This window comes from Nasonia vitripennis, chromosome 4 (assembly GCF_009193385.2).
Source record: "Nasonia vitripennis strain AsymCx chromosome 4, Nvit_psr_1.1, whole genome shotgun sequence".
Classification (NCBI taxonomy): domain Eukaryota; kingdom Metazoa; phylum Arthropoda; class Insecta; order Hymenoptera; family Pteromalidae; genus Nasonia; species Nasonia vitripennis.
Window position 1 is genome coordinate 13,424,126 of NC_045760.1, and position 26,906 is coordinate 13,451,031.

At 35.6% G+C, this 26,906-nt stretch overlaps 5 protein-coding genes across 16 annotated transcripts; 3 read left to right on the plus strand and 2 right to left on the minus strand.

Moving 5' to 3' along the window:
- Positions 1–94: 94 nt before the first annotated feature.
- Positions 95–2,176, plus strand: LOC100119936 (oxygen-dependent coproporphyrinogen-III oxidase). 2 transcript variants are annotated; one of them, XM_031929009.2, is made up of 4 exons: positions 95–244; positions 399–481; positions 545–1,107; positions 1,186–2,176. In XM_031929009.2, the coding sequence occupies exons 3-4, from the start codon at positions 556–558 to the stop codon at positions 1,798–1,800; spliced, it is 1,167 nt and encodes a 388-aa protein (XP_031784869.1). In that variant the 5' UTR covers positions 95–244; positions 399–481; positions 545–555; the 3' UTR covers positions 1,801–2,176. The 2 variants fall into 2 exon arrangements, with proteins under 2 accessions (XP_031784869.1, XP_016844211.1); XM_016988722.3 differs by lacking the exon at positions 399–481 and having other exon boundaries at positions 185–244; positions 547–1,107.
- Positions 2,151–20,087, minus strand: LOC100119902 (ubiquitin carboxyl-terminal hydrolase 8). 4 transcript variants are annotated; one of them, XM_032599216.1, is made up of 14 exons: positions 19,975–20,087; positions 15,748–16,029; positions 15,317–15,663; positions 14,926–15,229; positions 14,709–14,855; positions 14,022–14,441; positions 13,802–13,938; positions 13,490–13,718; positions 13,198–13,344; positions 4,883–5,119; positions 4,648–4,752; positions 4,353–4,565; positions 3,654–4,000; positions 2,151–3,586 (listed from the first exon to the last, which is right to left on the minus strand). In XM_032599216.1, exons 2-14 carry the CDS (start codon positions 16,018–16,020, stop codon positions 3,463–3,465), a joined length of 3,030 nt encoding a protein of 1,009 aa, XP_032455107.1. In that variant the 5' UTR covers positions 16,021–16,029; positions 19,975–20,087; the 3' UTR covers positions 2,151–3,462. The 4 variants fall into 4 exon arrangements, with proteins under 4 accessions (XP_032455107.1, XP_031784863.1, XP_031784862.1 ...); XM_031929003.1 differs by lacking the exon at positions 19,975–20,087 and adding an exon at positions 17,380–17,510 and having other exon boundaries at positions 13,517–13,718; XM_031929002.1 differs by lacking the exon at positions 19,975–20,087 and adding an exon at positions 17,380–17,510.
- On the plus strand, positions 16,784–19,372 carry LOC100119871 (cell growth-regulating nucleolar protein). 4 transcript variants are annotated; one of them, XM_032599221.1, is made up of 4 exons: positions 16,784–17,114; positions 18,124–18,315; positions 18,399–18,760; positions 18,834–19,366. In XM_032599221.1, the coding sequence occupies exons 2-4, from the start codon at positions 18,191–18,193 to the stop codon at positions 19,286–19,288; spliced, it is 942 nt and encodes a 313-aa protein (XP_032455112.1). In that variant the 5' UTR covers positions 16,784–17,114; positions 18,124–18,190; the 3' UTR covers positions 19,289–19,366. The 4 variants fall into 4 exon arrangements, with proteins under 4 accessions (XP_032455112.1, XP_032455113.1, XP_003427667.1 ...); XM_032599222.1 differs by having other exon boundaries at positions 16,915–17,021; XM_003427619.5 differs by lacking the exon at positions 16,784–17,114 and adding an exon at positions 17,578–17,708.
- On the plus strand, positions 19,614–25,319 carry LOC100677834. Of its 5 annotated transcripts, XM_031929007.2 has the most exons (9): positions 20,120–20,254; positions 20,819–20,942; positions 21,030–21,200; positions 21,285–21,542; positions 21,610–22,055; positions 22,234–22,556; positions 22,724–23,053; positions 23,137–23,278; positions 23,675–24,876. In XM_031929007.2, the coding sequence occupies exons 4-9, from the start codon at positions 21,431–21,433 to the stop codon at positions 24,047–24,049; spliced, it is 1,728 nt and encodes a 575-aa protein (XP_031784867.1). In that variant the 5' UTR covers positions 20,120–20,254; positions 20,819–20,942; positions 21,030–21,200; positions 21,285–21,430; the 3' UTR covers positions 24,050–24,876. The 5 variants fall into 5 exon arrangements, with proteins under 5 accessions (XP_016844210.1, XP_008211937.1, XP_032455111.1 ...); XM_016988721.3 differs by lacking the exon at positions 21,030–21,200 and having other exon boundaries at positions 19,614–20,254; XM_008213715.4 differs by lacking the exons at positions 20,120–20,254; positions 21,030–21,200 and adding an exon at positions 19,638–19,864.
- Positions 25,155–26,820, minus strand: LOC100119795 (cholesterol 7-desaturase). Its single transcript, XM_031929010.1, has 3 exons — positions 26,320–26,820; positions 26,041–26,252; positions 25,155–25,974 (listed from the first exon to the last, which is right to left on the minus strand). Exons 1-3 carry the CDS (start codon positions 26,321–26,323, stop codon positions 25,789–25,791), a joined length of 402 nt encoding a protein of 133 aa, XP_031784870.1. The 5' UTR covers positions 26,324–26,820; the 3' UTR covers positions 25,155–25,788.
- Between the last annotated feature and the right edge of the window lie 86 nt (positions 26,821–26,906).

Consider the following 26,906-nt stretch of genomic DNA (forward strand, 5'->3'; position numbering starts at 1 on the left):
TATTTTATAAAATATATGTCAAGATATGAGATAATACTTATCGTTATCAGTTTACTTACCAATTGTTTCAATTATCGACGAAAAACGAAAATCTACACCATCACGTGATGACAAAAGAGTAAAAGATAAAAAAATGTGAAAGTACCCTAACCCTGATTTATAATAAAGTTGAGACAGTGTGAACGCCGTGAACTTTGACGAACGTGACAAATTAGTTTACCTTGGTGGCGGTGTTTAAAATCATGTAAGTAAGATTGTAGTTTTTCTTGTCTGTTATATTCCGTATAATTCCATTCCGTTAATTTCACGATGATCGTTCAATTTTTCTAAATAATTGACTCAATAGAGTACTATTTTAAATTAATTTTTTTGTCATTTCATGTTTATTCATAAATGAGTTTGCAACAACAATGTTGATCTCGCGATACATTTGGTCCTATTATAATGATAAATATTTCTTTATCACTGCACAAAACAAGTTGTAAGTTAAAAAGTTCACTCAATTTCTTAAAAATACATCGTTAAGTTGCTGTTTTGATTGCAGAGATACTCAAAATGGCATTTAAAGCTCTGAGAAATTGGAATCGGTTTTATTCAATGGTAAATAATGAAACCTTTAGGGCTACAACCTATAAACTTAGATATGTTGGTGCTGGACTGGTTGCCACAAGTGTTGTTGTCTATAGCACCAAAGAATCCAACGTCCATGCAGCACAACCAGAACTGAACCTCAAGCATTTCATGGCAGAACCGATTACCAGTGTAGAGCATTTAAAGAAACATCGCAATGATATGAAGACAAAAATGGAACTTCTTATTATGAAGATTCAGGCAGACTTTGTAAAATCTCTGGAATCCTTGGAAGAGGATGACACTAGATTCAAAATTGATAGATGGTCAAGGAAAGAAGGTGGAGGAGGCATTACTTGTGTAATGCAAGATGGTCAGGTATTTGAGAAAGCTGGAGTTAATATTTCTGTTGTCACTGGAACGTTGCCTCCAAGTGCTGTGCAACAAATGAGGGCCAGAGGAAAACAAATGGATGAGGGATCTCTACCTTTCTTTGCAGCTGGTGTTAGTGCAGTTATTCATCCTAGAAATCCAATGGTAAATCTTAAATCTTTCTTCAGTTGATAACTTTTTTTCTTATGGTGGCTATAGGAATTGAAAAATTGTTATTTGCAGGTGCCAACAATCCATTTTAACTATCGCTATTTTGAAGTGACAAATAAGGATGGTTCTACACAGTGGTGGTTTGGAGGTGGCACAGATCTAACACCGTATTACCTGAATGAAGAGGATGCCACACATTTTCATCGTACTCTGCAGCAAGCCTGTGATAAGCATGATCCAACTTACTATTCAAAATTCAAAAAATGGTGCGATGACTATTTTCACATACCACATAGAGGAGAGAGAAGAGGAGTTGGGGGTATTTTCTTTGATGATTTGGACACCCCCAGTCAGCAAGAAGCTTATAAATTTGTTGAATCATGTGCTCACGCTGTAATCCCATCTTACATACCACTGGTTGAAAAGCACAAGAATGATGGCTATGGCTATGCTGAAAGACAGTGGCAGTTGTTAAGGAGAGGCAGATATGTAGAATTCAATCTTATTTACGATAGAGGAACTAAATTTGGACTTTATACACCTGGTGCTCGTTATGAAAGTATTCTGATGTCTCTACCTCTAACTGCTAGGTGGGAATACATGCATGAACCCAAGCCAGATTCAAGGGAAGGCAAACTGATTGACGTTTTGAAGAATCCTAGGAATTGGCTTGACATTAAGGCTTAGATGATTGGATGAGATTGTATAGTTCATAACTTTTAATTAGAAAAAGAATATTATTCTTACAACATAAATAATATTTATTTGTTGAATTAGTTATAAAATAGGTGTTGAGGTACTGAATATTCTTTTATATTACTCTATAAATACAATAACTATGTCTAGGTCCAGAAAAAGTATTAATTTTTATCATAAACTTATAATGTTAAAAATTGTACTTAACAAAAGATAATGAGAATTGGATTATAATTGCTGCTCTTGCTGTAAAGGTATAACTGAATTGTAAATATTGTTGGAGGGAACTATTTTTTATATGATATATAATGTTCGAGAACAAGGATTAAGAAACACGGACGTTAATAAATATTTTGAGTTTTATTAATCTTTTTTATTTTTATATATCAAATAGCATTGCATCTAGCATATAGCATAAAATATTGAGTTACAATTTGTAACAATTTGCGATAATAATTGGAAGTACATGAGCATTAAATTCTAAACAGGAACAGGTTGCTCAACCGAAAAACACCTTTAAACTCTATCATGTAAAAGTTCAGTACAAAAAAGGCTTTTTAAAATTTAATGCCTTTGTACTCCTATAAATAAATGCAATACTGAACAATAGACAATAATTCTATCTAGGCATATTGTAAAGTAACGTTGTTTTTTCGTTATTATTTTCGTAACAAGAATCAACAATTATTCTTTTGCTCTCTTTAGTTGCGCAAAAAATACATTTCTTTGCCAAGTTCATAACTTATTTACATATATACAAATATTACAAGCACCAACGTAATTTTCTTTATTTTAGGCATGCAATAAGTAGCAATTTAATTTCCTTGTCTTATTTTACTAATATAGGTTTTCTAGTTGAATCTTGCTATTTTGTTTTAAACTTGTCAATATTACAAGCTCAAACTACGTCCCAAGAAAAGCAGTTATATATAATATAACAAAGTGTTATCACAAAATGAGTTTATTAATAATTTCATTAATGTTAATCAACATTGAACCAATAAACAATTTAAAAAGATAAAAGAATCTTGTATACGGCTTATGTACATATTTAAAGTCAAGCATATATTTTTATTAAAAACTTTGATAGTATATATATATATATATATATATATATATATATATATATATATATATACATACACATATAACTATGTTCCCTCGGGTAGTTCCAAAAGTAAAACTGACAGTAGTTGCGTGCTCATATGGCAAAATTGCTAAGGCCCCATGTTATTCTTTCTCACGTCTATCCGATTTTCCAGGTCGGTTCTAGACTTCAAAATTCGATGATACGATTCGCTCTCTGCGTCACTTCGCATCACTCCGCATCGCTCCGCATGTTTCACATCTCCGCGCTCGAAACAATCCAACAAAGTTCACGAACAAAAATGGAGAGTTCACACTTCTCCGTCCGCTCTCTCAAATAGTAACAGGTATACACGCGGCATACACCTATCAATCGCCGTCGAAGAAACTGCGACTTGCGCCGGTCTACGTGATGTGTTTGTTTTCGTGTAGTTATGTATGTGTGTATTAAAAAAGTACATCGAGTCGCTTTTCGGATTGTTTACGCGGTCGTACAACAAAGTCCATTTTTCTGTTAAACGCTCGGCAAGTCTTCTTCTCCTATACCTCCGGCGAGGGAAATGCTTATTAACTGTTCAGATAGTTCTCGGCTGAAGCCAAAGCGTAGAATAACAGATACGCGCTCGTGCTCTGATTCTTCACTACGTTTGCCTGTACTTCGCTTACTGTGTGGTCGTCGTATTTATACCATCTAAAAGTAAGAAAATCATTAAAATGGATTAAAAGATTTTATCCGTCGTCGGTAAAATCAAACTCACTTGTTCTGATGATTGCTCTTGCAATAAGCCGTGTAGTGTCCTCCTTCCATGGTCCCGTAGTGGTTCGACATGGCGTACAGGTTGTAGTTGTAGCTCTGGGAGTTGTTGAAATTATCGTTATCCTGGACAACGTAATGTCTCATGATAAAGTTTGTTAGTGGAAAGTCAACGGCGGTATTCTTCTTCTCGAGCCAGCCGCTCGTTTCACCGAAGCGGTTGAGGTGGATGACGATTATGTGCGGCAACTTTGCGATGTCGAACTTCTTCATACCTTCGCGTGGTACTTTGCAATTCGGACACTTCCATCCAGAAACTCGCTGACCACTCACAAACTTTTTCACGCATTCCTGGAATTTTAAATTTGACTATTATTACTTTATTCTATGTATTCAGGATCATTGTGATAAACTATTTTGTTTTGCAGCAAGAATTTCAACGATAAGCAGTAAAGGTTACATTGTGATTTTAATCAATGCTCGGCACGATTAAATCAATGCAATCGTTGTTACAAGAGTTTTTTTTTTTAGTTTTTCAAAGTCCGTACATTTATATTTTTATCTTTCAACTTATACAGACATAAATTTACAACCAATTAAAATAAGCATTTTATAAAGCTCCAAGCGCATGTAAAAATAAATCTCTAATTCATCAAAACAGAAAACATCGCTTGAACATTTTCAAATCTATAGCAACACTTACATCCAAGGTGCACTTGTTGGTGGTGGGCAAGGACATGGTAAGGCTGTTGAAGGTCTCGTAGGTAGTGCTGTTCTGATTGCAGTAGAGGCATTCGATCGTCGACCTCAACTGTCCGAAGAACAGCTTTGAGATGACGGAGCTTTGGCCATTCATGGACTTTTCCCACTCGGTTTCAGCGATCGTCAGTGCCCTGTCGTACCTAGTTTTAATTTTCTGTGGAACATCATCGTCGTCATTAATATACACAACGCGTCAATGACTCGGTACCGTTATTTTCTACGGAGCGAGTGTTTACCTGCTTCAGATCATTGTGCATCCAGTCGAGAAGAAACATAAGAAATTCATGAGAGTCTTGTTGATCGAAGTTCTCGAACTGCATTTTGTATTGGCCGATTACGTTCTGCAATTAATCAAATCGTTTAGATTCCCGTAACGATTACATCAAGAGATTTCTCGAATTGCATGAAAAAATTTAAAAAAAAAAGAAAGAAAGAAAGACGATTCATATTTAATTAGTAATTGTTTCGAACCTTGAGGTCTCTTGGCGATATGCTCTTATACTGTCCCCTCCATAGGGCCTTGATCACCTGGGCTACTTCCTCGGCCACGTAGCCTCTGGCTACCTTGTCGATGTTGCGGTTCAGGTGATCCGTGTACTTGTTATCGTTAAAGTACTTGGCCAGATAGACAGTGTTGCTCAGGCACTGGATTATGCTATTCATGTAGCACGAGTTGCCCAGATTTTTTAAGCCTGTGATTCCTGGATGCTGAAATGATAAAGAGTGATTGTTTGTTAAAGATTTTGTTCGTGTATTTTCAGGTATGTCGAGCGAAAGATAACAAATAGTTTATTCAATTCGCAATAGGTCAACGTTATTACGTACGAAAATTCAATATTTTTTTTAAATAACACGCGGATTGATCGGCATTTTCAAAGAAATCGGCAAAGACAGTCGAACGATTTTTTTCTTCAAATATTGATCCAATGAATAATCAATCAGACGCAAACTCTTTGTCAATGTCGAAATTAGCATAACGTTGCTGATCAAATTAATATTTTGGAAGACCATTTATTGTGAAAACATTGCGTTTGATAGGCAGGATTTTAGAAGAATATTAATAAATTCAATTATCTGAGAAGATTGCGATCGTTAGCACGTGGACGCGTAAACCTAATGACGTATGTCATATTGCAAAAGTATAATCATGTCTGTAATTGTACAGACGTTGACTGCAGATCCTAACGATAATCTAAGATCATTTCATTTTGATTTATATATGTATTTGCGGATAAAACATTATTTATCGTTTAATGGCCAACATATTTTTACATTCGAATCTTTTTGGTTTGTAAATATGCAAATCTTATCCTAACATTATACGTTTATTATGCAAATTAATATATATTCTCTTCGGGCTTATTTAAGAAATGTGCCAGAAGATTCGCAGTCATAAACGCGAAATGCAAATCGGAACACGTTTTTTTCAGTTGAGCTTTTCGAAAGAACGTTTGGCCGTGACAAAAGAAAAAATTTTAAGTTGAAGGTGAAAGATACCTATACACGTCGATGTACCAAACGAATTTAAAATGTTATTATCCTTTTCAATTGACATAACGGTATTAAAAATATATAAGCTTTTGCTGTTTTACATAAGGACGCACGCTATAGCCGCATGTTTAAAAGACTTTTTTTTCTTTCAAAAACACAGTATCGTCTACGGTCAAACGCATTGTGTAATGAACTTGAAGTTATCTCGCGAATAAAAAAAAAACCTCGATTGCAATAAAGGCGAAAAAAAGCTGCGGGAGCGAAGCGTCACAATCGACGTTCATTAATTGTATCAATATTTTTCTTCGTCATACGTCTAATAACCGCGACGTCTTGCCAAAATTTCACCTCCCGCACTCGGCGGTTTTTTTTAATCTTGAAAAGCAATTCTCTCGTTTCTCGCTTAACACTCGGCAAATCAAAGTTACGGAATTGTTACACTTAATAAACCTTGATACAGTTATGTATTTTCCAACAGTGTTTGATAAGGCTCGAGAATTTTTAACCGATAAAATTCTTCTACGAAAGCTCAAGTGCGAAATGTTAAATAATCGCGTCTGCTATATCTTCTGGATTATCTAGACGCAGACTCGTGCACGAGACGATGCGATTATCACTATTTTTACGAAAAGTCGGGGATGTAAACACCAAACAATAATATTGACCCTAATCGCGGGCTTTTCGAAAAAAGCCAATCAAGTTAGATTAATCGAAGTTTTCGTAAAATATAAGGAAAAAACTTTGCGTTTGTTCAATCAACTAGCATATTCAAGTAAACAGAATCTGCTTTGTTGATAGTTCTTATGGCGATATTGTAATATATTATGCAAAATAGATGAACGGATGGCCAAAGAACGATCTCGTTCTTTTAAATCAAGCTTATCTCGGCGATGATGTGTCTAGTGACTGCAGGAATCGGCTTGGACTTTGGACTTGGAATTTACACTTATTAATTTGCAAAGTGTGTTCGCTAACACTTTGAGAGCAGCTGATTGACAAAGAGTTATGTTTATTGATTTATTTCCAAAGCTTATTAAAAAAAAAGGAAAGTAAAAAATCAACTGCTATTTAGGTAAAAATTTGTACACATATATCTGCATTGATAAATAAAAATCGACATGAAAGAAGCATCGAGCAAGTTGTGTGTACATTTACATAAAAATTTACGTAGATATTTTTAGCGGAGAGGATACGATGATAATCCATATACCAAATAACACTGGACTTTACTTTTCAATTTGCGTAAACGACTGACTAACGAGTATCGATTGTCCTATACAATTCACGCCCCAAAAACGCATGATTAATCTCGTTCGCTGTATTTGTAGGAGGAAAAGAAACGAAAATTGCCAAAAAACAACGCACCTTCCTAAAGTAACTAACGATGTACTGAGGCACGAGTTTTCCATTGAGATGAACCATTTCTCTTAGAACACCTTACACTACTCGAGTCTTTGCGATCGATCAACAAATCCAGAAGAAAACATCGACTTCTCCTCGGCCCTTAGATCTGATCATTCTATGCAAATTACCAAAAAAAGAGCAGAGATACCGCCGCTCGGCGACTAAACGGCAACCGCAAAGGTCGACCGACACGCGGAAACTGCACAAAGTCCAAGCCGTTCCGTAGGAATTGGATTGGGAAGCCCCTCGAGCCACCGAATTATACACGTGCCAATGATCCCTCGTGCGCTTCCGCTTGTACGACGCGCAATTTGTCCGGTATTTATACTTATCATTATGTTAGAGTCCGTATATCGCGTGTGACGATCGTTATTATACCTGCGTCTTTTTATTTGGCCAGAGGATGCCGTGATTGCTATGTTTACAGCGCTGGCGTAGTTACAAGTCTGATAGTATTTTAATTGCGAACGTATGTAATATATGTTGGCGAATTTTGACTCAGTGACAGAGCTTATAAGCTGAACATGAACCGATTGTCAATAGAAAAAAAATTGCGTGGGCGAGCGCTTATATCGTCTCCCAAAATGACGGGGCGAAGAAACTTTTCAGCCAGATTAGATTACGGGACCACTTGTGTGTCGTTAATATTTTAATTTTCATATTAATTGAGTTATAAAAAACGCGATGAAGCTTGACGTGGTGCTGATGTACCTAACATCGTGTACACCCCGCCGTTACGCAAGTCTCGCATATGATATAAGCGAAACGTTATATGCACATTATACATTCGCTAAGTAGCACCAGCTATATTGCTTCGTGTAACACGTTTTGTTTGGTTAAAATTTGTTACATTAGATGCACTGTACTATTACGTGGCCATAACAAAAACATACAGCACACGAGATTCTCGATCGATTTTTTCTTACGTAATGATCCGAAGAAGAAAAAAAGACTCGCATCGATCTAATTCAGCGCGAAAAAAAGAAGCGACAACGTAAGAGTGACTATGTGAATTCGTATACGTGTGTACACACACACACACACAGTCGAATTAAGTCAGCTGGCGAAAAAGCTCGGGCAAAAAGTCAACAATTGCCTGACGCAAATCAGAGCCTCCGGCGCGTTCTCCGAGTATCAATTATATCAAATTCAGCCGTCCACATACCTCAATACCACCACATCCACATACCTTAAAAGCCGCGCCGCGCGGCGACATACCTATAATATTATCCAGCACACTATAACATACCGTGCGCGCGAGTCTATACCATTAATTTCAAGCCTACGGTACGCGCAATCTCCTAACGAAAAATCGTGATGCAACTCTTTTTTTGCAAGCTTTTTCGAGAGCTTTTACATAAGGCTGACGCAACTGATGCGGTGCATTTGGGAGTGACGCCGCACGCTTTTGTCGAAATTACGGTGTGCGTCTCTCTATGTCTCTTACTTCCAATAAACAAACTCGTTAAAAAGACATTTCTGCTATATATACGGCTTGAAAAGAATCTCCGGAAAGTCAACATTCCTTGATCCAAATCACGAGATATCGCGCGACTTATCGTTATTCCCCGCGATGGCTCCTCAATAAGTGTATCATTATATATTATATTAATCGCAACCCAATAAAAAAATAAAAAGCCGAACGATAAGGAGAGCACGGCTATCGGGTTCCGAATATCACCTTCGCGCTGATGATGCTCTACCGCGTCAGGGTAAATATTGCCGCGCGCGACCCTGCGCGCATTCGTGTATATATATGTATATAAGTGATTTATACACGCGCAAGATATAAAGCTTGAACCGATTCGACGGAAGGTTTTTCGCTTTACTTACAGGATTGCGCTTGTCCACGACGTTGAAGAACTTGATCTGCACCATTTTTGCACTGTGTATTATTTATGTATACTATCCGCGCAAGTTCTTATAGACGTATATACGATACTCGAAACTCGGTGAAAAATTAGTAGAAGAGCACAAGGAAGAGATTACGAACAATAAACTGCGAAGGTGTGCGAGAGCGAGGATTTACGGAGACATCGTCCAGAGCCGTCGGCGCTTGCGGAAAAATCGCGGAGTGCGTGCGTGCGAGAGAGCTGCGGAGCTTCGGAGCGCTGCCAGGCGACTGACACGTGATAAGGAAATTATCGCACATTAGATGTAACGTCGCGAGAGGGAGAAAGACTCGCTCTCTACTGATGCCTGATGGTTCATTATCAGTCGCGCGCGTTCGCTCCACTCCTCCTACTCCCCACCAGAACGCGTGGAATTTTAATAGTGCACGCATGCTAGCATATATATATATATATATATATATATATATATATATATATATATATATACACACACCCACACACACAGTATATGTATAGTCGTGTGGATGCGTACATTTTGCCTTTGTATAGGTATAGTATATACTAATTCGCGAAAATATCTGATGCTATTTTTTGATATGCGAGTCTATAGAGTTTAAAAATATAGTGCGGTATTTTTAACAGATTTTTGGGCTACCATATGTATAACAAAACGCTTCTTCAACAGGTATTCGAAGAGCCGCACATGACTTTTTTCGCTATTCTGAGAGTGAACGTCGTTTCGATTCGATCGACTTTCCCGTTGGTTGAATTTAAAGAGTCGTCTTTCGAACAATAATTCATTGCAAGAACCGAAGACTTTTAGGCTTGAAAAATGTTAGGATTAATGCAATTTTGAAAAGTCAGCAAACTCAAAAGTCCGGTATAATAAAGGTCGACGTGCCTAAAACAAATATTACTTATCCTCAAAACTTTGCCTGGACCTTTCCCGCAGCGAAAACCATACACTCGAATTCGCGAGTAGATAATAGTTCCGCCAACTCGTTTCTCTCCACCCACTACCGTCGTCGTCATCAACATCATCACCGTCATCGTCGTCGTCAGTGAAACTACTCCCTCCACTTTTCTCCTCCCATTTTTTCTCGCGATTCCACACGTGTTTCGTACACGCAGAATACATCCTCGCGCGCACATCGGCGTCTCTGACGAAAGCTATCCGAGTAAAAAAAAACAGCAGAGCAGCCGACTGGCGTCGAAGAGACAACCGCATGAGGCGTGTGGTGTATGCTTTCGGGGCGTGTGTTTTTGCTACCGCTGATGCCTCTGAGCAAACATGTGCGAGCCGAGTGACGACCAGCTGATGAGCATTGTGTCGTATAGCGGTGCGGATGGATATAGTGTTGACTTTTCCTTTTCGCTTTTCTGAGCATCGATGTCGAGTCAATAGAGTCGTTATACGGCTAATTGAATCGCTTGTCTCTCTATCTTACGTGTGTCTGTTTAATTACTAAGTTATTTTTAAATTTCGTGCTCCTGCGGAGCTTGCCATACCGAAGACGTTCGTTTTATGTGTACACTGATCTGTGCTTGAGTTCTTTTAACGATCTTTCAATCAGCTAGCGATATTGAATATTGAATTTTCTCTTTTTCCGCCGCCGATGATAACGTATAACGTCTCTTTTACGAGGCGACAATCGGATCGCACCGATCAATTTGCTTAAAATTCGTGCAGGCGGCATTATGTGCTTGGCTAAATTTAGAATAATTGAACGCAGACGAACGTTGGGCTGCTTTTACGTAATAGATGATCGCAATGAGCCGGAAGATCTAATGTATAGCAGCGATGCTATTTCTGCGTAGGATGAGAATGCGCTGCGACGGCTTTGAATTTTTCAGGTGAATGGTGCAGCCTTGATGAAAGGTTTACGTGGAATACGTGTTGTAATCGATGTCAAATATTCTTTTCGATGAAATAAATGATGCTAACGTAGCATTGGCCGTTTCGAGTCTTGATTATAAATTATACAGGAATTTATGCCTGAAACAGTGCTTTCAATTAAAAATTAATTCTGAGAAAATAAATGAATCCAAACTCGTAGCTGAGTATTTCCACTGTAAAATACAATGCATCAAAAGAAAAAAAAAACAATATCGAGACAAATAAAAAATTCTTTCAACGAATCAGCATGATTAATTGCTGAACCATACCAAAGCAAATTGCATTTCTCGATTACAGCCTGAAAAATCCTAATCGTCTTTGTACGATACTCGTAAACTTGTTTTCATTTTTTTCAACGTTTTAACGCACAGCGGCTCCGGTATAGTACATCGCTCGTCGCACGCGCGCGTTGCGAAGAATACATATACTTTGAGTTATTTCGAAGACGTGACGTCGAGCGACTCCGATCACACTCGCGTGAGTCAGTCGCGTCAGAATCGAAAAAACTCGTGGTCCAAAACAACAATTCACGCGCTTTCAGATGTATGTACATCACGAGCACGAAAAACATAAATGATACATACACGTATAATATGGATGTTTAGAGATTTCCGCGCTAGAAGGCGAAAAAAAAAAAATATCTCTATATATGTACGAATCGCGACGACTGTATCAATGAGACAGTCGGTGGCGCCTTTTGTATACAAAGAACAAATGTTTGCCGCGCTCAAACAGGCCAACGTCACACAAAACTTTCTTCGGGGCTGAAAAAAATCACGCGCTTTAACGTATATATATATATATATATATATATATATATATATATGTGTGTGTGTGTGTGTGTGTGTGTGTGTGTATATATATGTGTGTGTATATATATATATATGTGTGTTTACAAACACGCGGTTGCGCAATGTATAAGGCAGTCACCTAAGGATATATACCGATCGCTATATAATCACGCGTCATTAGCATAATAGGCATTATTTAGAGCGTCGCGCAGTGCAAATATTTCATCAGACGACGTTTTTTGGCGAATCATCTGCCACGTGTCTATACACTAACGAGCCGCGAGTAAATACGATTTATATTATAATACTTATACAGAAGCACATTTTATCATCTCGTGCGCCGCGACTTGAAAACGTGACTCGATCGCTAATCCAAAAATGGAATTAGAGATGTGCTATACGTCAAAGAGAAAAGTGACGCGTGAGAGTAGAGATTAGGTGCAGTGGTCAAGGTCTCGTGTGACACTTTTTTTTTTGTAGCGGCAGAAAATAATTGTCTTAAGTTGTTTTGAAAAATACTATGTAATGATAAAATATATCTTATTCTGAGGTACACTCTATTGTTATTTAAAATCTTATTGCAGTCATTGGGTCATGGATAAGGAATTTTCATAAACAACTGTAGATACAATGATTGGTTGCTTCTTTTACATACAAAATAAAATGTCGAATCCATGAGATCGTCTAAAATTCGCGAGGACTTAAAAGTGAATGTCCAAACATAAATACATTACTTATATAATAGCAGATTGAAAAAAATTTACATCAATATTTTTTCAAATCATTGTAGCCAGTTTTGTTAACCGAATGGAAAAATTGACGAGAGTGGAAAATTTGAGAAACTTATAAAGTTCCTCATATCAAAAATGAGTAAATCATTTACAAAGCAAAGTCTTGTAAAAGATATTTAATTCAAAGATAACTTTTTTGCCAAGTGTCTGCGTAAAGTTCATTCTTGCTGACAAAAAATAATGTTTTGTGTTTACGTAAGCCTGAAGAAATCGGCTATTAGCCGGTAGACAGAAACTAAATAAACATTTGAATGTTTTGACGATCGATACATTAAGTTGCTTGAACAACAGCTTTAAATAATACTGTTTATGCTTTGCATTTTTTGAAAATAGGAAAGTAAGTTGATACTGTATGCATCAGACAATGATTGAAACGATTCATTTTATCTTACAAGTGATCGCTATTTTAGGTATTATGTCTTAAATTTTTATTTTTTTTTATCCACACTATTGACGACGGCGATTTCTGAATGAAAGACAATTGATAAAACAGCCTTCGCTAAACTGTGCAGAAGCTTTGATTTGAAACTTTGAGAATATACAAAAATAATTCACTCACCAACTTTATACTGGAAAATATTGGTTCCAAACGCAGTTCTCTACCCTTCGATGATATAGCTGAAGGTATACGAGTTCTGCTGACGTTTTTAGGTACTAGATTTGGTTTTAACGATCTATTGACAGCCGGTATTGATTTCGGCCCATTCTGTGCAAAGAGAAAAACTCATAAAAAAAAGTTGTTTGATTTATTGTTAGAATAGTTCATTTATCCAAACTCGAAGCATAGTACAAATAAATGAGAAAATAATAAAACAATGAGAAAAAAAATAGAAATAAAGAGCGATATTTACTTGATGGTTTGCTTTAAGCTTCTTTACCTGCAGGACGAGGTTGGGACTAGAATGTGAGCGTTTCAGTCCCGGATTAATAGATACATTTTCAGATTTTAGAGGTTCCCTGCGAATAGTCTCCTCTTCGTCTACCTCCATATGTGCCGGAGTCAAAGGCGGCTGCGGATCAACTATCATAGGTTCGATTTTATCCTTAATTGGTGGTTTTGGAATATTTTCTTTTTCCTCACTATGTATTAATAAAGTTTTTATTAATTCAACTAACTATTACGTATGGGACATAAGAAAAATTTTACCGGTCTTTCAACTTACCTAAGATTGAGTTTCGATAAACGTGTAGCTCGCGTTCTTGGTTCTAGTGTCATGCTTGACAGACTTAACTCTGGATAAAGTTTGCCAGGATTTCCATCAGCCGATCGGGTGTTTCTTGTTCGCCCCAATTTCACCATCTAGAATTTAAATAAATATTCAGATGCAATACAATTTAGAACGAATTAATTTTGTTTATGAAATTTTATTTAAGACAACTTACAATTTCCTGCTCTTTCTTTCGCAAAGTCTCTAACTGCTCTCTTGCCCAATTGTTCTGCATACCTTTTTGTAGTTTCTTCTCATACTGTAATATGGAATACTGTGTATCGCTTAGCTCCTTTTCTAATTGGTTTGTTGTAGGCATAGTCGGTTTTCCACCAAGAGTCGGCTTTTTACTGCGATCTACTTGTGGTTTTAACTTCTCTATTACAACTTTTGCTTCTTTCATATTGTTCGAAATCAGCAGCTGTTTGTCACTTATACAATTTGGAGGTGGTGGTGCTGTCGGGTTATTGTTCTGAGATGGCTGTGTCGTCGGATGCGTATATTTACCATTTGCTATTGTTGAAGATGCCAATACTTTTTGATAAGGCACCAGAAGATGGTTGTAGAGAGAAGATGAGCTTTTATCACTTCTTGACTATAAAAATAACAAAACAACTGTATAGTTCGGTACAAATTAGAGATCATATAGACTTAATTTTACAATTCCTGTTATCTAAAATAAATAAACAAAAAGTTTACGTTTAAATCGTGTTTATAAGTCAATTCTTTGTGTATCAATAAGGGTATAAAAAATAATGCTGTAATACTGTAAAAGTAGTCAAGAAAACTTTGTCAACAAATCAAATTTGTTCCCAGATCAACAAAACAGAAATATAATTAATTATTATCAAAATATTCTTACGGATACTTGTGAATTTGCGTTTGATGGATCTTTAACTCGTGGACCAGTTGGATGTCTTCCTGATAAAATAGGAGAGGTTGTTTCTTCACGTGATTGAGAAATATTGAGAAAGCTGTAACTTGCATTGAATGAACTAACTGAAGAATCCTGCCAGTATTGAAAAATAAGTAAATAAATAATATTTTGGAACCAAAATATTTAGAGCATTTTCATGTACCGGTGTTGAAGGTGTTGGAGATAGCTCTTTTTTAACAGGGTCTGTAACAAAAGCTGGATATGTCTTGATCCATTCTTCAAAACCACCTTTTAAGATGGCTATCCTTTTGTATTTTGTATTTTTATCGCATTCTTTTAAGCTTTTTTTGAACATACTTATGGGACTCTTTACATTCATTGAATTAAGAGAAGAATTTGAATCCATCAGCACAATAATATCGATATCCTTAGCTGACCGTTTTGCATAACGATCAAGTGCTAAATTATCATCTATCAGCAAGTATCGATAAAAATCTGGAGATTTGCTAAAATCAAAACAATATAACATTTAGTTTTCATTACCATTGGCATATTACACTACTCTTGTATTGTTATTAGTAATATAATCCTACTTTGGTTGAATTTTTTCCGCAGGAATGTGAACAATGTTTTCTGGGAATGGAATTTTCGATTCTAAATAGTCTTCTTCTTTCCTTACATCTATTATCAACAGTCTTTTTTCACTGCTTCGGATACCTTGATTAAGAATGTTAAATAAATCTGCACATGTGATTTCATCATTTTCCTTGGGTTGAGGTTCATCATTTGGAGTTTCTGGTAATCGAAGTTCTAAATCATTGAAATTTTCATTTACACTGTTTGTATGACTGTCTTTAATTTGAGGCCCCTTTGGTTTTATCTCACATTCAAGTTGTATACTATTTGAAACTTCTTGTAGTAGTTTTTTGACATCTTCAACCTAAAATATTTAACATACATAATTGAAAAATTACAATATTAAAGAATATCAAGCTTTGAATATATCTTCACAATATTGCATTACTTTATCATTTGAAAAAAACTTTGTTATCACTTCCTTGTTCAAATGTTGTCCCTTTAACCAATCCACACAAGCTATCCATCTTTTGAAAAAAATGTAAGCCTGGTCATGTTTGTTAGCCTCTTTAGCTTCACTGCCAGATGCATAGATTTTAGGTAGACGCTCATAAATATGTTCTGGTTTACGGCCTTTAAAATTTAGTTTCAAGACCTCTTTGTTTAAATTTCTGTATTTTTCATTCAACTCTGCTACTATTGCTGGGTCCATGTTTTGCATAGATAAAGTCTGCAATATTATAAAAAGAAAGTTAACAAAACATTGCATATAAATATATAGGCTTAACAGCAAGAAAACAACTTGAGGTTGATTTTAAATAATTAAGTACTAAAAAATAAAAACGAGAATAAAATGACAGAATAATGTATGTGCATGATAAGTTGATGTTCCCTATAAAAATAGTATCATTCAATAAAGACCTATTTGCTTTTTTTGTATATCATAGTAAAATTAATTTGTCTAGTATTAATGAATGAATAGTCTCTGTAAAAAGCAACATGGCTAACTCAGACAAGGACTAATTGGTATATGTAATCTGAAATACAACGTACATATGTGAGAACGTATAAAGCTTCAATGGACACCTGCTGATTTTAAAATCCTTTTTCTAAATTTTGATTGAGTAGTAATTTGGGGTCAATAATTGATTCGACTATAATTATGTAATAGTATTTTAATACTTTTCCAAAAGAAGATTAAGAGATTAGATAAACTGGAGATTAGTTATAATGATTTCAACTTTGAATTTTAGGGTTAACTCGTGCAGTATACATTGAGGCTAAGTTGTACATAATAAATTGTACCACTATAGACTGTTCCAGCACTATTATACAATTCGCACTTATAAATCATGCAGATACATTTTATTTACCAGTCATAAAACAATTTTGAAAACAAGCAAAGAAAAAACAGAACAGTGGCAAAAATCTGACATTACTCATTGCTTTGCCAAAGAATTTCCCTACGCTTGTAAGAAAAAAAAACGAACTTGTTTAATCGTCGAATAACTGTACGCTTATCAATTGAAAAACGGAATGTTCCGCAAAAAGTACGGAAATTTGCGATTTGTGATGAAAATTTATCGAGAAAGATCAGAATAATTCCATTAAAAGCGAATAATCTTGTTATCTCTAGCTTAAAACACTGTACATGAAGTAGAGGATCGAGGGTGTGAACTCCGTTCGAAAGTCAAGGTCGTCGAAGAAATTCGTTTTACGGAGGTAAAATCCACGATATAAGTATTTATAAATTACTTATATATTGACATCGTTTCTGCGATCAGCGATGCGTCAACTGCAGCTACTATACTGCTAGTAAGTTACTGAGCGGAATTGGGGTTAGATTTCGTGAACGACAAAAATACCGTAGTTGTACATTTGTTTTTGGCTTTTTGGAGCAACACAGGTGTTTTATGCAGATTCCGTGGTTTCAGCTATCTTAACGCTTCTAGATTTTGAATAATTTAAGAGTTAAAATTTGCAATTCCAAGAAAAAGAATGTATGTATATTGCGTTAAAAAAAAATTATACATATAAAATTATACGTTAATTTCATTATCTTAATTACAGAATTAAATACCTTGAGAGCATTACAGCTGCTTATTTTCGTTGAAATTATTGTTGTTGACTTTCAGTGCTATCGCTGGTCATACCTACCTACTCATTAATTACTTGTATCTTTTATCTTTGCATATCATCTTAGACCGCCTATACGCGACTTCCGTTATCTGACCAGGGCAGGTATCTTTTATCTTTAATAGGCTCAGCTTTTGAGATTAGGTTATGTTCGGCTGACAATAAGGCTAGGTGCGTTTGTACTTTGGCGCGGGGTCCACGGTTCAAGCGAAAACACGTGTTTACACGTTGATCAGTCTCTTTTGTTGGGTCGAAATAAAAGTTAATCGACAAGTAAGCATATTGAGTATTATCGGCACTCGAACGTTGCTCTGTATTAAGTTGTTTCAAAGATCGAGTGCCTTACTAGTTCTACGTATTATTTAATCCAACTCGGAACAAAATAGGTACTTATTTTCTTGGACGTGTATATTTTTGTTGGGGAATATGTAGATGTTTTTATATACCATAACCAGTTTTGTCAACTAAACCAAGTTTATACATTTTTGAAAGTATTTTTGTTGATTATGAGTAATTGTGTCTTTAAAGTGCTGTAGAAATTTTGATAAAGAAACAAAATGTAGTTTTTAAATGGAAAAATGTTAACCTTTTTTTTCTAATATGTTATCTTAATTTATTAAAATATGATTTATTAAAAAACTCTTAATCTATCAGTTACTGAATAACCTTGCTCATATTAATTTTACAGTTCCAAAACTTTAAAAAGAGTTTATTGAAGAATCACTTAAAAATTAAGTGAGGAAAATAACTCAAGTATGGTAGTCTTTACTTGCAACAACTGCGGTGATTCGCTGCAGAAGCCAAAAGTTGCCAAGCATTATCAGTTTGCATGTCGTAATCCTGTATTTGTTACCTGTGTCGATTGTTTTAAGGATTTCCGGTAAGAAAAATTTGTATTAAGTGAAATTAGATCACAAAGATGAGTAAGATTTATTTATTAAAAAAATATTTATAATTTTACAGTGGAGATGAGTATGTTGCACATACAAAATGTATCACAGAAAACCAAAGGTACGGTGGTAAGGACTACGTACAAAAGCCAAGTGCAAATAAGGGTGAATTAAAGCAACAGGCTTGGCTAAATGTAGTACAGAATGTACTAGCTAACTCCACAAATTTGACAGTGCCTGAAAGAAACCTTCTAAATTCCATATCAAGGCATGAAAACATTCCTAGGAAAAAGGCAAAATTCTTCAATTTTATTAAAAGCATGTCTGGTAATAAAGCTAACATGACAATAGTCGACAGTGTTTGGGAAAAAATGGAAAAAGCTTTCAAAGAAGTTACAGCTGGAAATAATGCAAATACAGAAAATAATGAAAAACGTAATTAGCTCATGTTGTACAAATTTCATTTTTTTTATGACATATTTAAAAATGTTTATTTACTTATTTTTAGAAAATGTGAGTACAGAAGAAAATCAAAACAACTCAAATATCATTAGAGAAAATGATACAGTAGATGATAAAAATGACACAAATGAAGGTGAAAATAAAGACAGTTGCAAAAAGAAGAAGAAGTCAAAGAAGAGGCAGCACGAAGATGATAAAAACGAAAACGGTGAGCCCGCCGCCAAGAAACAAAATGACACTAACGTAACTGATGCAGTCGAGGAAGAGACGAACGCCGAGAATGGTGTTAGCAAATTCAGTTGGAAAAATACGATTTTAGAAATCGTAACCACTAAAGGTGAAGTCTCGCTGAAAAAATTAAGAAAAAAAGTGGTAGCTCAATATCTTGCAAGTTTCCCTAATGGTACGACTGAAAAAGCAACATCAAAATTCGAGAAGAAACTTGGAAAAGTTTCAGACATTGTGATTAATGAAGACAAAGTTACATTAGCATCGTCCTAATTATGCTACGTAGTATAGAATTTGTTGTAAGATATGCATTTTAAGTAAATAAAACGATTTTTTAAGATTTATGCTGAACTGAAATCTAACTATTTCTTTGTAGCAATGACTATATAAAACATATTAATTTAGATTAATTTCAATCTATTTTCAATTTTATAAATGCCGTCTATAGTTAGGCTAACCGAAATTCAGGCTTCAGCAGCTAATTCAAATTTCGCGCGCACGTTCCCAGTATATGCGTATATATATAGATGGCGGCCAAGAAACTATACACACTGCACACACACTCACATATATATATATATATATATATATATATATATATATATAGCTGAACACCATGCGTATATATCTATTGCGTTTTGTTATACTGCTCGCATAATCTATTCGTATTTCGTATACAATTTTTCCAAGGACTTATATAGGTAGCGAGCAAGCGCAATGCTAGATGATGTGTCTTTATTACGAGTGTGTTGTTAAAATGCTCCAGATAATTGTGTTGCTTCACGTGCAAAGCCAATAGTTTCCTACATAGGCTGCAGTGGATAGTACCTACTGGTGTATCTATATAGCGTAAGTGGGAGTCGAGGAGAGAGAAAGAGAGAGAGAGAGAGAGAGAGAGAGAGAGAGAGAGAGAGAGAGAGAGAGAGAGAGAGAGAAAAGGAGCAGAAGAAAACCATTACTTTCTTTTTCGCACCCTGTCACCTTCTGCGATCTGGCTCCTTTTTGCACGTCGACTGGATTATGTGTCATCGAAATAACGCGCGCCACACCTCCGCCAAGTCGCTGCACAAGGAGATTCTCTCTGCTGTTGTTCAGTATAAGTATATAGTATATAGTAGTTGATGACTGCAGCTGTCTAGTCCTGGGCAAGTTTTTCATCACTGAACTGGATGCTGGTCTGCTGTGACAGGTTCATCTGTGGACCAAAGATTTGTAAATGTCATCGAAGAATGAATACAAGTAAACTGTGACAGGATTACTGTCTTTGTGTTAAACTTATTTTTGTTATTTTGGATAGTTTGTTCTGCCCATTGCATAAATTATAAGCTAGTACATAGCAGCTGAGTAATTATTTCGTTTTTATGATAATTAATGGATTTTTCAACAAAATCAAATATGAAACAAAACATATGTTTATCTTGTATATGTGTCATGCTTATGAAGTCATATTACTGGGCAATAATTGAATAAGGATTATGAAAATTACAAAGACGTCGATTATCGAGTAACATTTTTTATTTGCAGACAAAGAATAGATGTAATTTTTCTAAAATTCTAAGAAAATTGATTCTACATTATTTATAATTCATTGAAGATAAAAAAATAGAAATAGTTATATAGTTCATAGAAATTAAAAAAAGCCTCAAGTTTCCCAATTTCTAATTGCAGAGAAATTCAATGAATTATTAATCACTTAGTTATTTTGTACTTGTTTAAAGAAATTTAATTATACTCTTGATACAAAAAAGTTTCATGATTTTAAAACAGTCAATTGATTTGATCCGATACTTCTTATTTTTACAGCTGCTTTCATTAATTTATACTGTCGGAGAAAGGTGTATTATCTATGTACTAATCAGAGTGCAACAAGCTCATGACTAATGACTGGTGTTTGTTCACAAGTACAGAACTCTCAAAGGAAAATTGGGTAACTAATGACATTTTATTCTGTTTCATTTTTTTTTATGTTGATAAAAAAAATATTTGTATTTTGATAATTTTTTCACTGCATTAGAGAAATCAAATATTATCATAGAAATAGCTGGCAATAAAATATATAACATAAGACAAATTTCAATGCAAGTTGATAATAGTTCTTATCTACAGTAGTTTTTATATATTTACCTATAATGGTTGTACAAAGTTAAATCAGAATGTGCATAGATAAGTGCAAAAAAAAGAAAAGGTGTTATCCAAAAAAATTGAACATTTAATTCTAATTTTAACATTATAATGTATAAAAATAAATACATAATTTCAATATTTACAGATCAGTTACCTTTCAAATGCTTTCGATGCAAGTACCATTTCAACCAAAGAGACTTAGATCATTTATAAAATGATCTTAGATATTGTACAAAGGAAGAGCAGAAGAAAAAAGAAAAGATTTTTTGTGCTTTTTTCTTCTCTGCCAAGATGTTGCAAGCTGTTAGAATGTTGACAGAGATGGCAAGGCCCTCAGATGACAGGTCACGTGGAGATGCTGCTGGATCCAGTTCAGATGCTCAAGCATCTTTATCTACAGAAAGTAATATCTGTTTATTCTAAGTCTACATATCAATGACAAACTTTGCATAACCACTTAAATCTTATAGCAGATCAGGTGGTGTTCCGAGAAATTCACAAGAATGGTTGGCTGCGGCGCACTGACACCAAGCTTGACAAAGAGTCATCTCGCTGCTGGGTAGCTTTCTGTGTGCACGACGACTTGGATCCTCGTCTTGAGGGCTTTACAGATCAGAAGCATGCTACCTCGCACAGTCCTATCTGGTTCCAGACTCTACGTAATGCCCTGCATCTATCGCCCACTCTATGTGCCACTTCTAAGAACGACTATGAGTTCTGTGTGAACTTCAGTGATGATCAAATACTCAGGCTTGCTGCACCGACCTATCAAGCGATGCTAGACTGGGTACAAGTCATCACTAGGAAGCTTACAGATATGAAGGTGCTTAAGCCCAAGGAAAATCTGTATTCTAGAGGACCGGAAAGAATTGTCACCAGGGATCCTACTAGTCCACTGCCTCCTCCACCTAGTCTGGTTAGAAATACTATGTACAAACATTAATTTTCTTTCGTTACATCAAACGCTTTCTCTCGCATAATAAGACACAGCTTTGAATATTCTTTAAAAATATGAGAGACTGATTCTCAAAATTGTAAATTCATTATGTTCAGTCTTATGACTTCTAGTAAAAAAATTGATGTTTTGTTATTAGGCAACATCAAGTTCAAGAGCGGCAGCAAGTTCGGCCTCGCCATCGACCTCGAGTGCCCCGACGGTCTTTACATTCGACGACGTGGCAGCAATCGAGGAACGTTTGAGACCATCCAGCTCGACGCGACAGCCTGGGAGAGCTGCTCCATCTGTACCGCTGAGTCCGCGACTCACCGGTGGAGCAACGGCAGCAGCAACTACGGCGGCAAACAGTAACGGTGGAGCTGACGGACTCGGTAACTCCAGTTACGAGAGCGTGTTCCTTGCATCATCCTATCCACAGACCGGAGATGCTGTCAGAACGACTAATCTACCTGCAAGCAGGTGCATATTTACTTGATTTTTTTATTTATGGCCAACAAGTCACTTATCTCGTCAAGTGAATTTTTAAATTTTAGACTAGGTTGGTTAGAGATGTATGTACTGAAGCATCAGAAAAATCGCTTACATTTTATTGTCAAAGCAAAGTATTGTCTTTACGTATGTTACAGATCGCATAGCTCAAGCGATGAGGGTGAGCAGTATGCCGCCCTGATCGAGTACCGTACCTCCGACAATCCAGAGACCATGGTTATCGGCTCTACAAGTACGAGTACCATGAACACTAACAGCACATCAGCATCCTCTGCCGTATCAACTCCAGTAATAACAGTAGCTCCAGCACCTCGAATTCGACAACCACGACCGCAGCTGACTTTAAGAGAACAACAGGTGATGCAATTGCGCAAAGAGATGAGCCATCCTGCAGGTGTAAGATTCAAGCTTGGCCGTAGAGACTGCAAAGATGGTATCGCTTTCGTTGATTGTTTTGGAGCTGTGTGGTTAGTGCATTAGATTTTTTGCACTGTTTAACAAATGTTTGAATTAATGCATTGAGTTAATACGATGTTTCCGTGATTTATAGGATTGCTGGCTGGAAACAGAAGGAGCTTCCTTTGCTCTACAATGTGCTGCACATTGGTGATTTAGTATTAAGTGTAGCTGGAATTCCGCTGAATGGAGCCAGTTCAGTCAGAGATATACTAAAGAATTATACTTTCCCACGTGTAAGTTATCATTCATTTATCAAAACTTCAAATCTTATGAATTTTGCAATAATCATTGGAAAATTATATTGCGATCTCTTTTCCTAAACACGTGCAAAGAAAACCAACGCGTGACTTGCATTATAACTTCATGAATGTATTAGATGAATTTTATACGAATTCCTGTATAATATTATAGTCTTGCATACTTTTATGTTACACATTAAATCCATGTAGATTTGTCAAGTATAAATCTAATAACTTTATTCTTGGAAGTCTAGTAACGACTCAGTAACGAAGATACTTGCATATAACATTAATCAAAACAAAACTGTTCGCTTTAGCGTGCTTTCTGCCTAACACGTGTCATGTGCATGTACAGTCGCTCGTACTTTAATATATAAACATGTCCCTCAGGTGGAAATGATAGTCAGGCGCCTTCCACACGGCCGCGTGACGACGCTGACTCGCCGCTCCGAGTCGGAGGACTTTGGTCTGGAGATCGGCAGCGTTAACGAGGTACTCTCGGTCTCGACAAGTGCACAGGCTCTCGGTCTCTCGACGCTTACGAATGCTGCGGATCCGTCCGTCGACGTCGGCACCACCGTCAGTTGGACCCTCACCGAAGTCAACAATCGGCCGCTCAACGTGTATGAAGGCAACGGTCGCGATCGTTTAGTTAATGCCCTGGGAAGAGACGTGTCTGTGGTGCTGCAACCTTCAGACCTGATGAACGCCATCAAGAAGAAACTACGTGCCGTCCGCAGCTACAAGAGCTTCATCCTACAGTGATCCCAAGATCTATGTGCTGTTAACTTCTGTTTTTTGTTTTCTATAATGGAGATGCCGTTCTGGAAGAGGATAAGAAATGGTATCTTAGTTTATTGGAAGGGTTTCGCGAGTTTTTGAGGACCTGCCAACATTTTTTTATTTAGTTTGTAAATCTACGAACGTAAAATTTATTCATGTCTATTGAATTTACACGTGTTTAGAAAATTTAGATAATGATTGGAAATGCGCATGAAGGCATACAAATAAGGACTTGTGTAGGAAAATTAAATTTATGTTTTTTATTATTAAATAATCATATTTATGGTAAAATTATTGTTTGTATTATCACAATTGTGTATCTCAAATACAAAAATATGTATTTATTCTACCGTGGATTTACACCAAAAATCGATATTCTTATCGTAAAAGCATTAATAGAGGAAGACGCGAATGAAAAAACTATAAGCTTACGAAAATTCTTCGATAAGTAAGAACTTCCTTTTGTGATAACTTTTCTAATTTTAGTGTAAATCGTCATAAGCCAAATTGATGAAATTCTTGTGAAAAATCATTTTGAGGGAAAGACTTGATAAGACGTTTTCAATAGGTAATTGATTAAATTAATGTACACATAATGTATAGATTCAAGTATTATTTTATAAATTGTTTCTTTTAATAAAGAAATAACGATTTTGTAATCTTCGCGATGATTCCAATAGAAGTTTTGAGAAGTAAACTTCGGGCTTGCCATTTTTAAAATTAAAGAATTAAACATTTCCTTTAGGAAACCCATGCCGTCGAATTTTTGTATGATTAAATTTAATATTTATACATGAATAAATTAAAAAGTATGTATATAGATTTCTTATTCTATTATAGATCTCTAGTTTCTTGTTATATAACTTTTTAACTACTTTTTTTATATAAACGTATTATACCAATTTTTACTATCTATATTTGTATAAATACAAATCATTATCTTCATTTATCAGATTTCATACATTTATTTCACCAATCTCTATCAAGTTATCATTATTATTAATCATATACACAGAATCACCATTTATATTTTGTACAGACGTAGTCATTTTAAGTTACATTTATAATGATCTAAAAATATACATCAGTGTTTTAAATTATTTATTTCAAAAGGTTCACTAGTTACAGAATTATTATGATAAATTGAGTTGTTAAATGAGACTATAAATATTAAAATAACTCTGGATGGCCCTGTGTTTATTAAATACAAAATAAATATGAGAAGTAAAGCATTACTTCAATTAAGTAGTTTTCAGACTAAGTTACATCATGTAGATTTACCCAAAACAAAAATAACAGAAAATTTTACCAATCTAATGAGGCCTTTCATGAGTCGTATGTTGGACTATTCTTCGAGTAAAACTGCTGAAACCATCTGCGAAAAATCTTGATCTGTTTCTCTTTGCTAACAGTGGATTATGCATGTACTTTTTATAATTCCATATGAGTATGTCCCTCTCAAACATTATCCTCTCTGCTACTAAGATAATTTTTGCGTAAGGGGTGATATAACTAGGAGCATACATCATCTGGGTGACCTGATAAATCAACGGTTGTACTGGCATTAGAGTCTGCACCATAAACATGGGTCCTAAGCTACTTTATAAGTGCATTTCCACACAAGCTGTACCCATTTGTAAAGCCTGTACTTTGAGTTGCATGAGGGAGAACTTATTGAAAAGAACCAGGCTGTGATTAAGAGTGATCTGGGCAATCTATTTCTAATTTTTGCTCTGCTCTGGCAAAGATTCATCAGTGGTATCGTTTTGATACATGTCAGATTTCTTGGACCAAATTATGTTGTCCCACGAGTGATGCATCAACCTGGAGAACCTGCTTGTTGGCAGCATAGCTGGACCATAAACGATGCCCAAGTGGGCCCAATCTGCATCATTTTCAGGAATATCCTGTAAATAATGACATCAATGTTTAAAATTAGATTTATAAAAGTCTACATTTATTTATTCTCGTACTTGTATATGACAATTGATATAGAATTCATTACACCCTTGGTATTGCAGCTGGTATTTTGTAATTGCTTCTTCCTGCTTCAGCCACCAGTAGGGTGAAGCATTTTCTATGTAATACCATATGAAGATTACTCCGTTGACCTCAACGTTTTCCCATACTTTGGTTTTTATATTCGGCGGCATGGCTAAAATTTTAAATTTTACGTAGACAATATCTGTAACAAATTTTAAGAATGTAAAGATGGAAAAATCAACAGTTACTAAATTTAGTGTATGGAATACTCATGCAATTTCCAGATTCTCCACAAAAACACCAGCTGGAAAAATGACATTCCACTTCTCCTACAACTTGACCTATACACCACTCTCTATTCTAAAATTATATATGCAAATTGTTACTGAGCAACACTTTGAAATAAACTATATTTTCTTCTAGAGCATTTCAATTATCCATTGTTAGAATATTTATTCCAAACTAAATAAACCAAAAATGTACCTACAATGCTTACAATCATTTGTTAAATTAACAAAAACTTATAATTATTTAGTTGTATTATATGTATCTAAATGAAATTTTCTAAAGAAAAATTTTAAATTATTCAAATTTGGCGCGTTTTAGTATTATAATATTGCAAAATAAGTGTACATTGAAGAAATTGTTAAAAAATAATTAAAATGTAATAGATGCAACAGTAACTGCAAAAGTTACTGTAAATCATAAATTACATAGACTAAAGATATCGAAAAGCGATGCTGCGATCTTCCATCACGAGCGCCGCCATGTTTGCTTTGCTAAACGCGGAGGAAGAAGGAAGAAAACATCGTTCAAACGCCGGGCCCGGCGCGCGACGACCGGTGATTGTCTCTCG

Excerpts from the sequence above, each read along its gene's own strand:
- LOC100119936 (XM_031929009.2), top strand. The coding sequence starts at position 556 with ATGGCATTTAAAGCTCTGAGAAATTGGAATCGGTTTTATTCAATGGTA. Across the intron at positions 1,108-1,185 it reads TTCATCCTAGAAATCCAATG|GTGCCAACAATCCATTTTAA; the intron begins GTAAATCTTAAA and ends TGTTATTTGCAG.
- LOC100119902 (XM_032599216.1), bottom strand. The coding sequence starts at position 16,020 with ATGCAAAACATGGACCCAGCAATAGTAGCAGAGTTGAATGAAAAATAC. Across the intron at positions 15,230-15,316 it reads GCGGAAAAAATTCAACCAAA|CAAATCTCCAGATTTTTATC; the intron begins GTAGGATTATAT and ends TTTTGATTTTAG. Across the intron at positions 3,587-3,653 it reads AAGAGCAATCATCAGAACAA|ATGGTATAAATACGACGACC; the intron begins GTGAGTTTGATT and ends TCTTACTTTTAG.
- LOC100119871 (XM_032599221.1), top strand. The coding sequence starts at position 18,191 with ATGGTAGTCTTTACTTGCAACAACTGCGGTGATTCGCTGCAGAAGCCA. Across the intron at positions 18,316-18,398 it reads GATTGTTTTAAGGATTTCCG|TGGAGATGAGTATGTTGCAC; the intron begins GTAAGAAAAATT and ends ATAATTTTACAG. Across the intron at positions 18,761-18,833 it reads TACAGAAAATAATGAAAAAC|AAAATGTGAGTACAGAAGAA; the intron begins GTAATTAGCTCA and ends ACTTATTTTTAG.
- LOC100677834 (XM_016988721.3), top strand. The coding sequence starts at position 21,431 with ATGTTGCAAGCTGTTAGAATGTTGACAGAGATGGCAAGGCCCTCAGAT. Across the intron at positions 21,543-21,609 it reads AGCATCTTTATCTACAGAAA|CAGATCAGGTGGTGTTCCGA; the intron begins GTAATATCTGTT and ends TAAATCTTATAG. Across the intron at positions 22,056-22,233 it reads TGCCTCCTCCACCTAGTCTG|GCAACATCAAGTTCAAGAGC; the intron begins GTTAGAAATACT and ends TTTTGTTATTAG.
- LOC100119795 (XM_031929010.1), bottom strand. Across the intron at positions 25,975-26,040 it reads ATATCAATTGTCATATACAA|GATATTCCTGAAAATGATGC; the intron begins GTACGAGAATAA and ends CATTATTTACAG.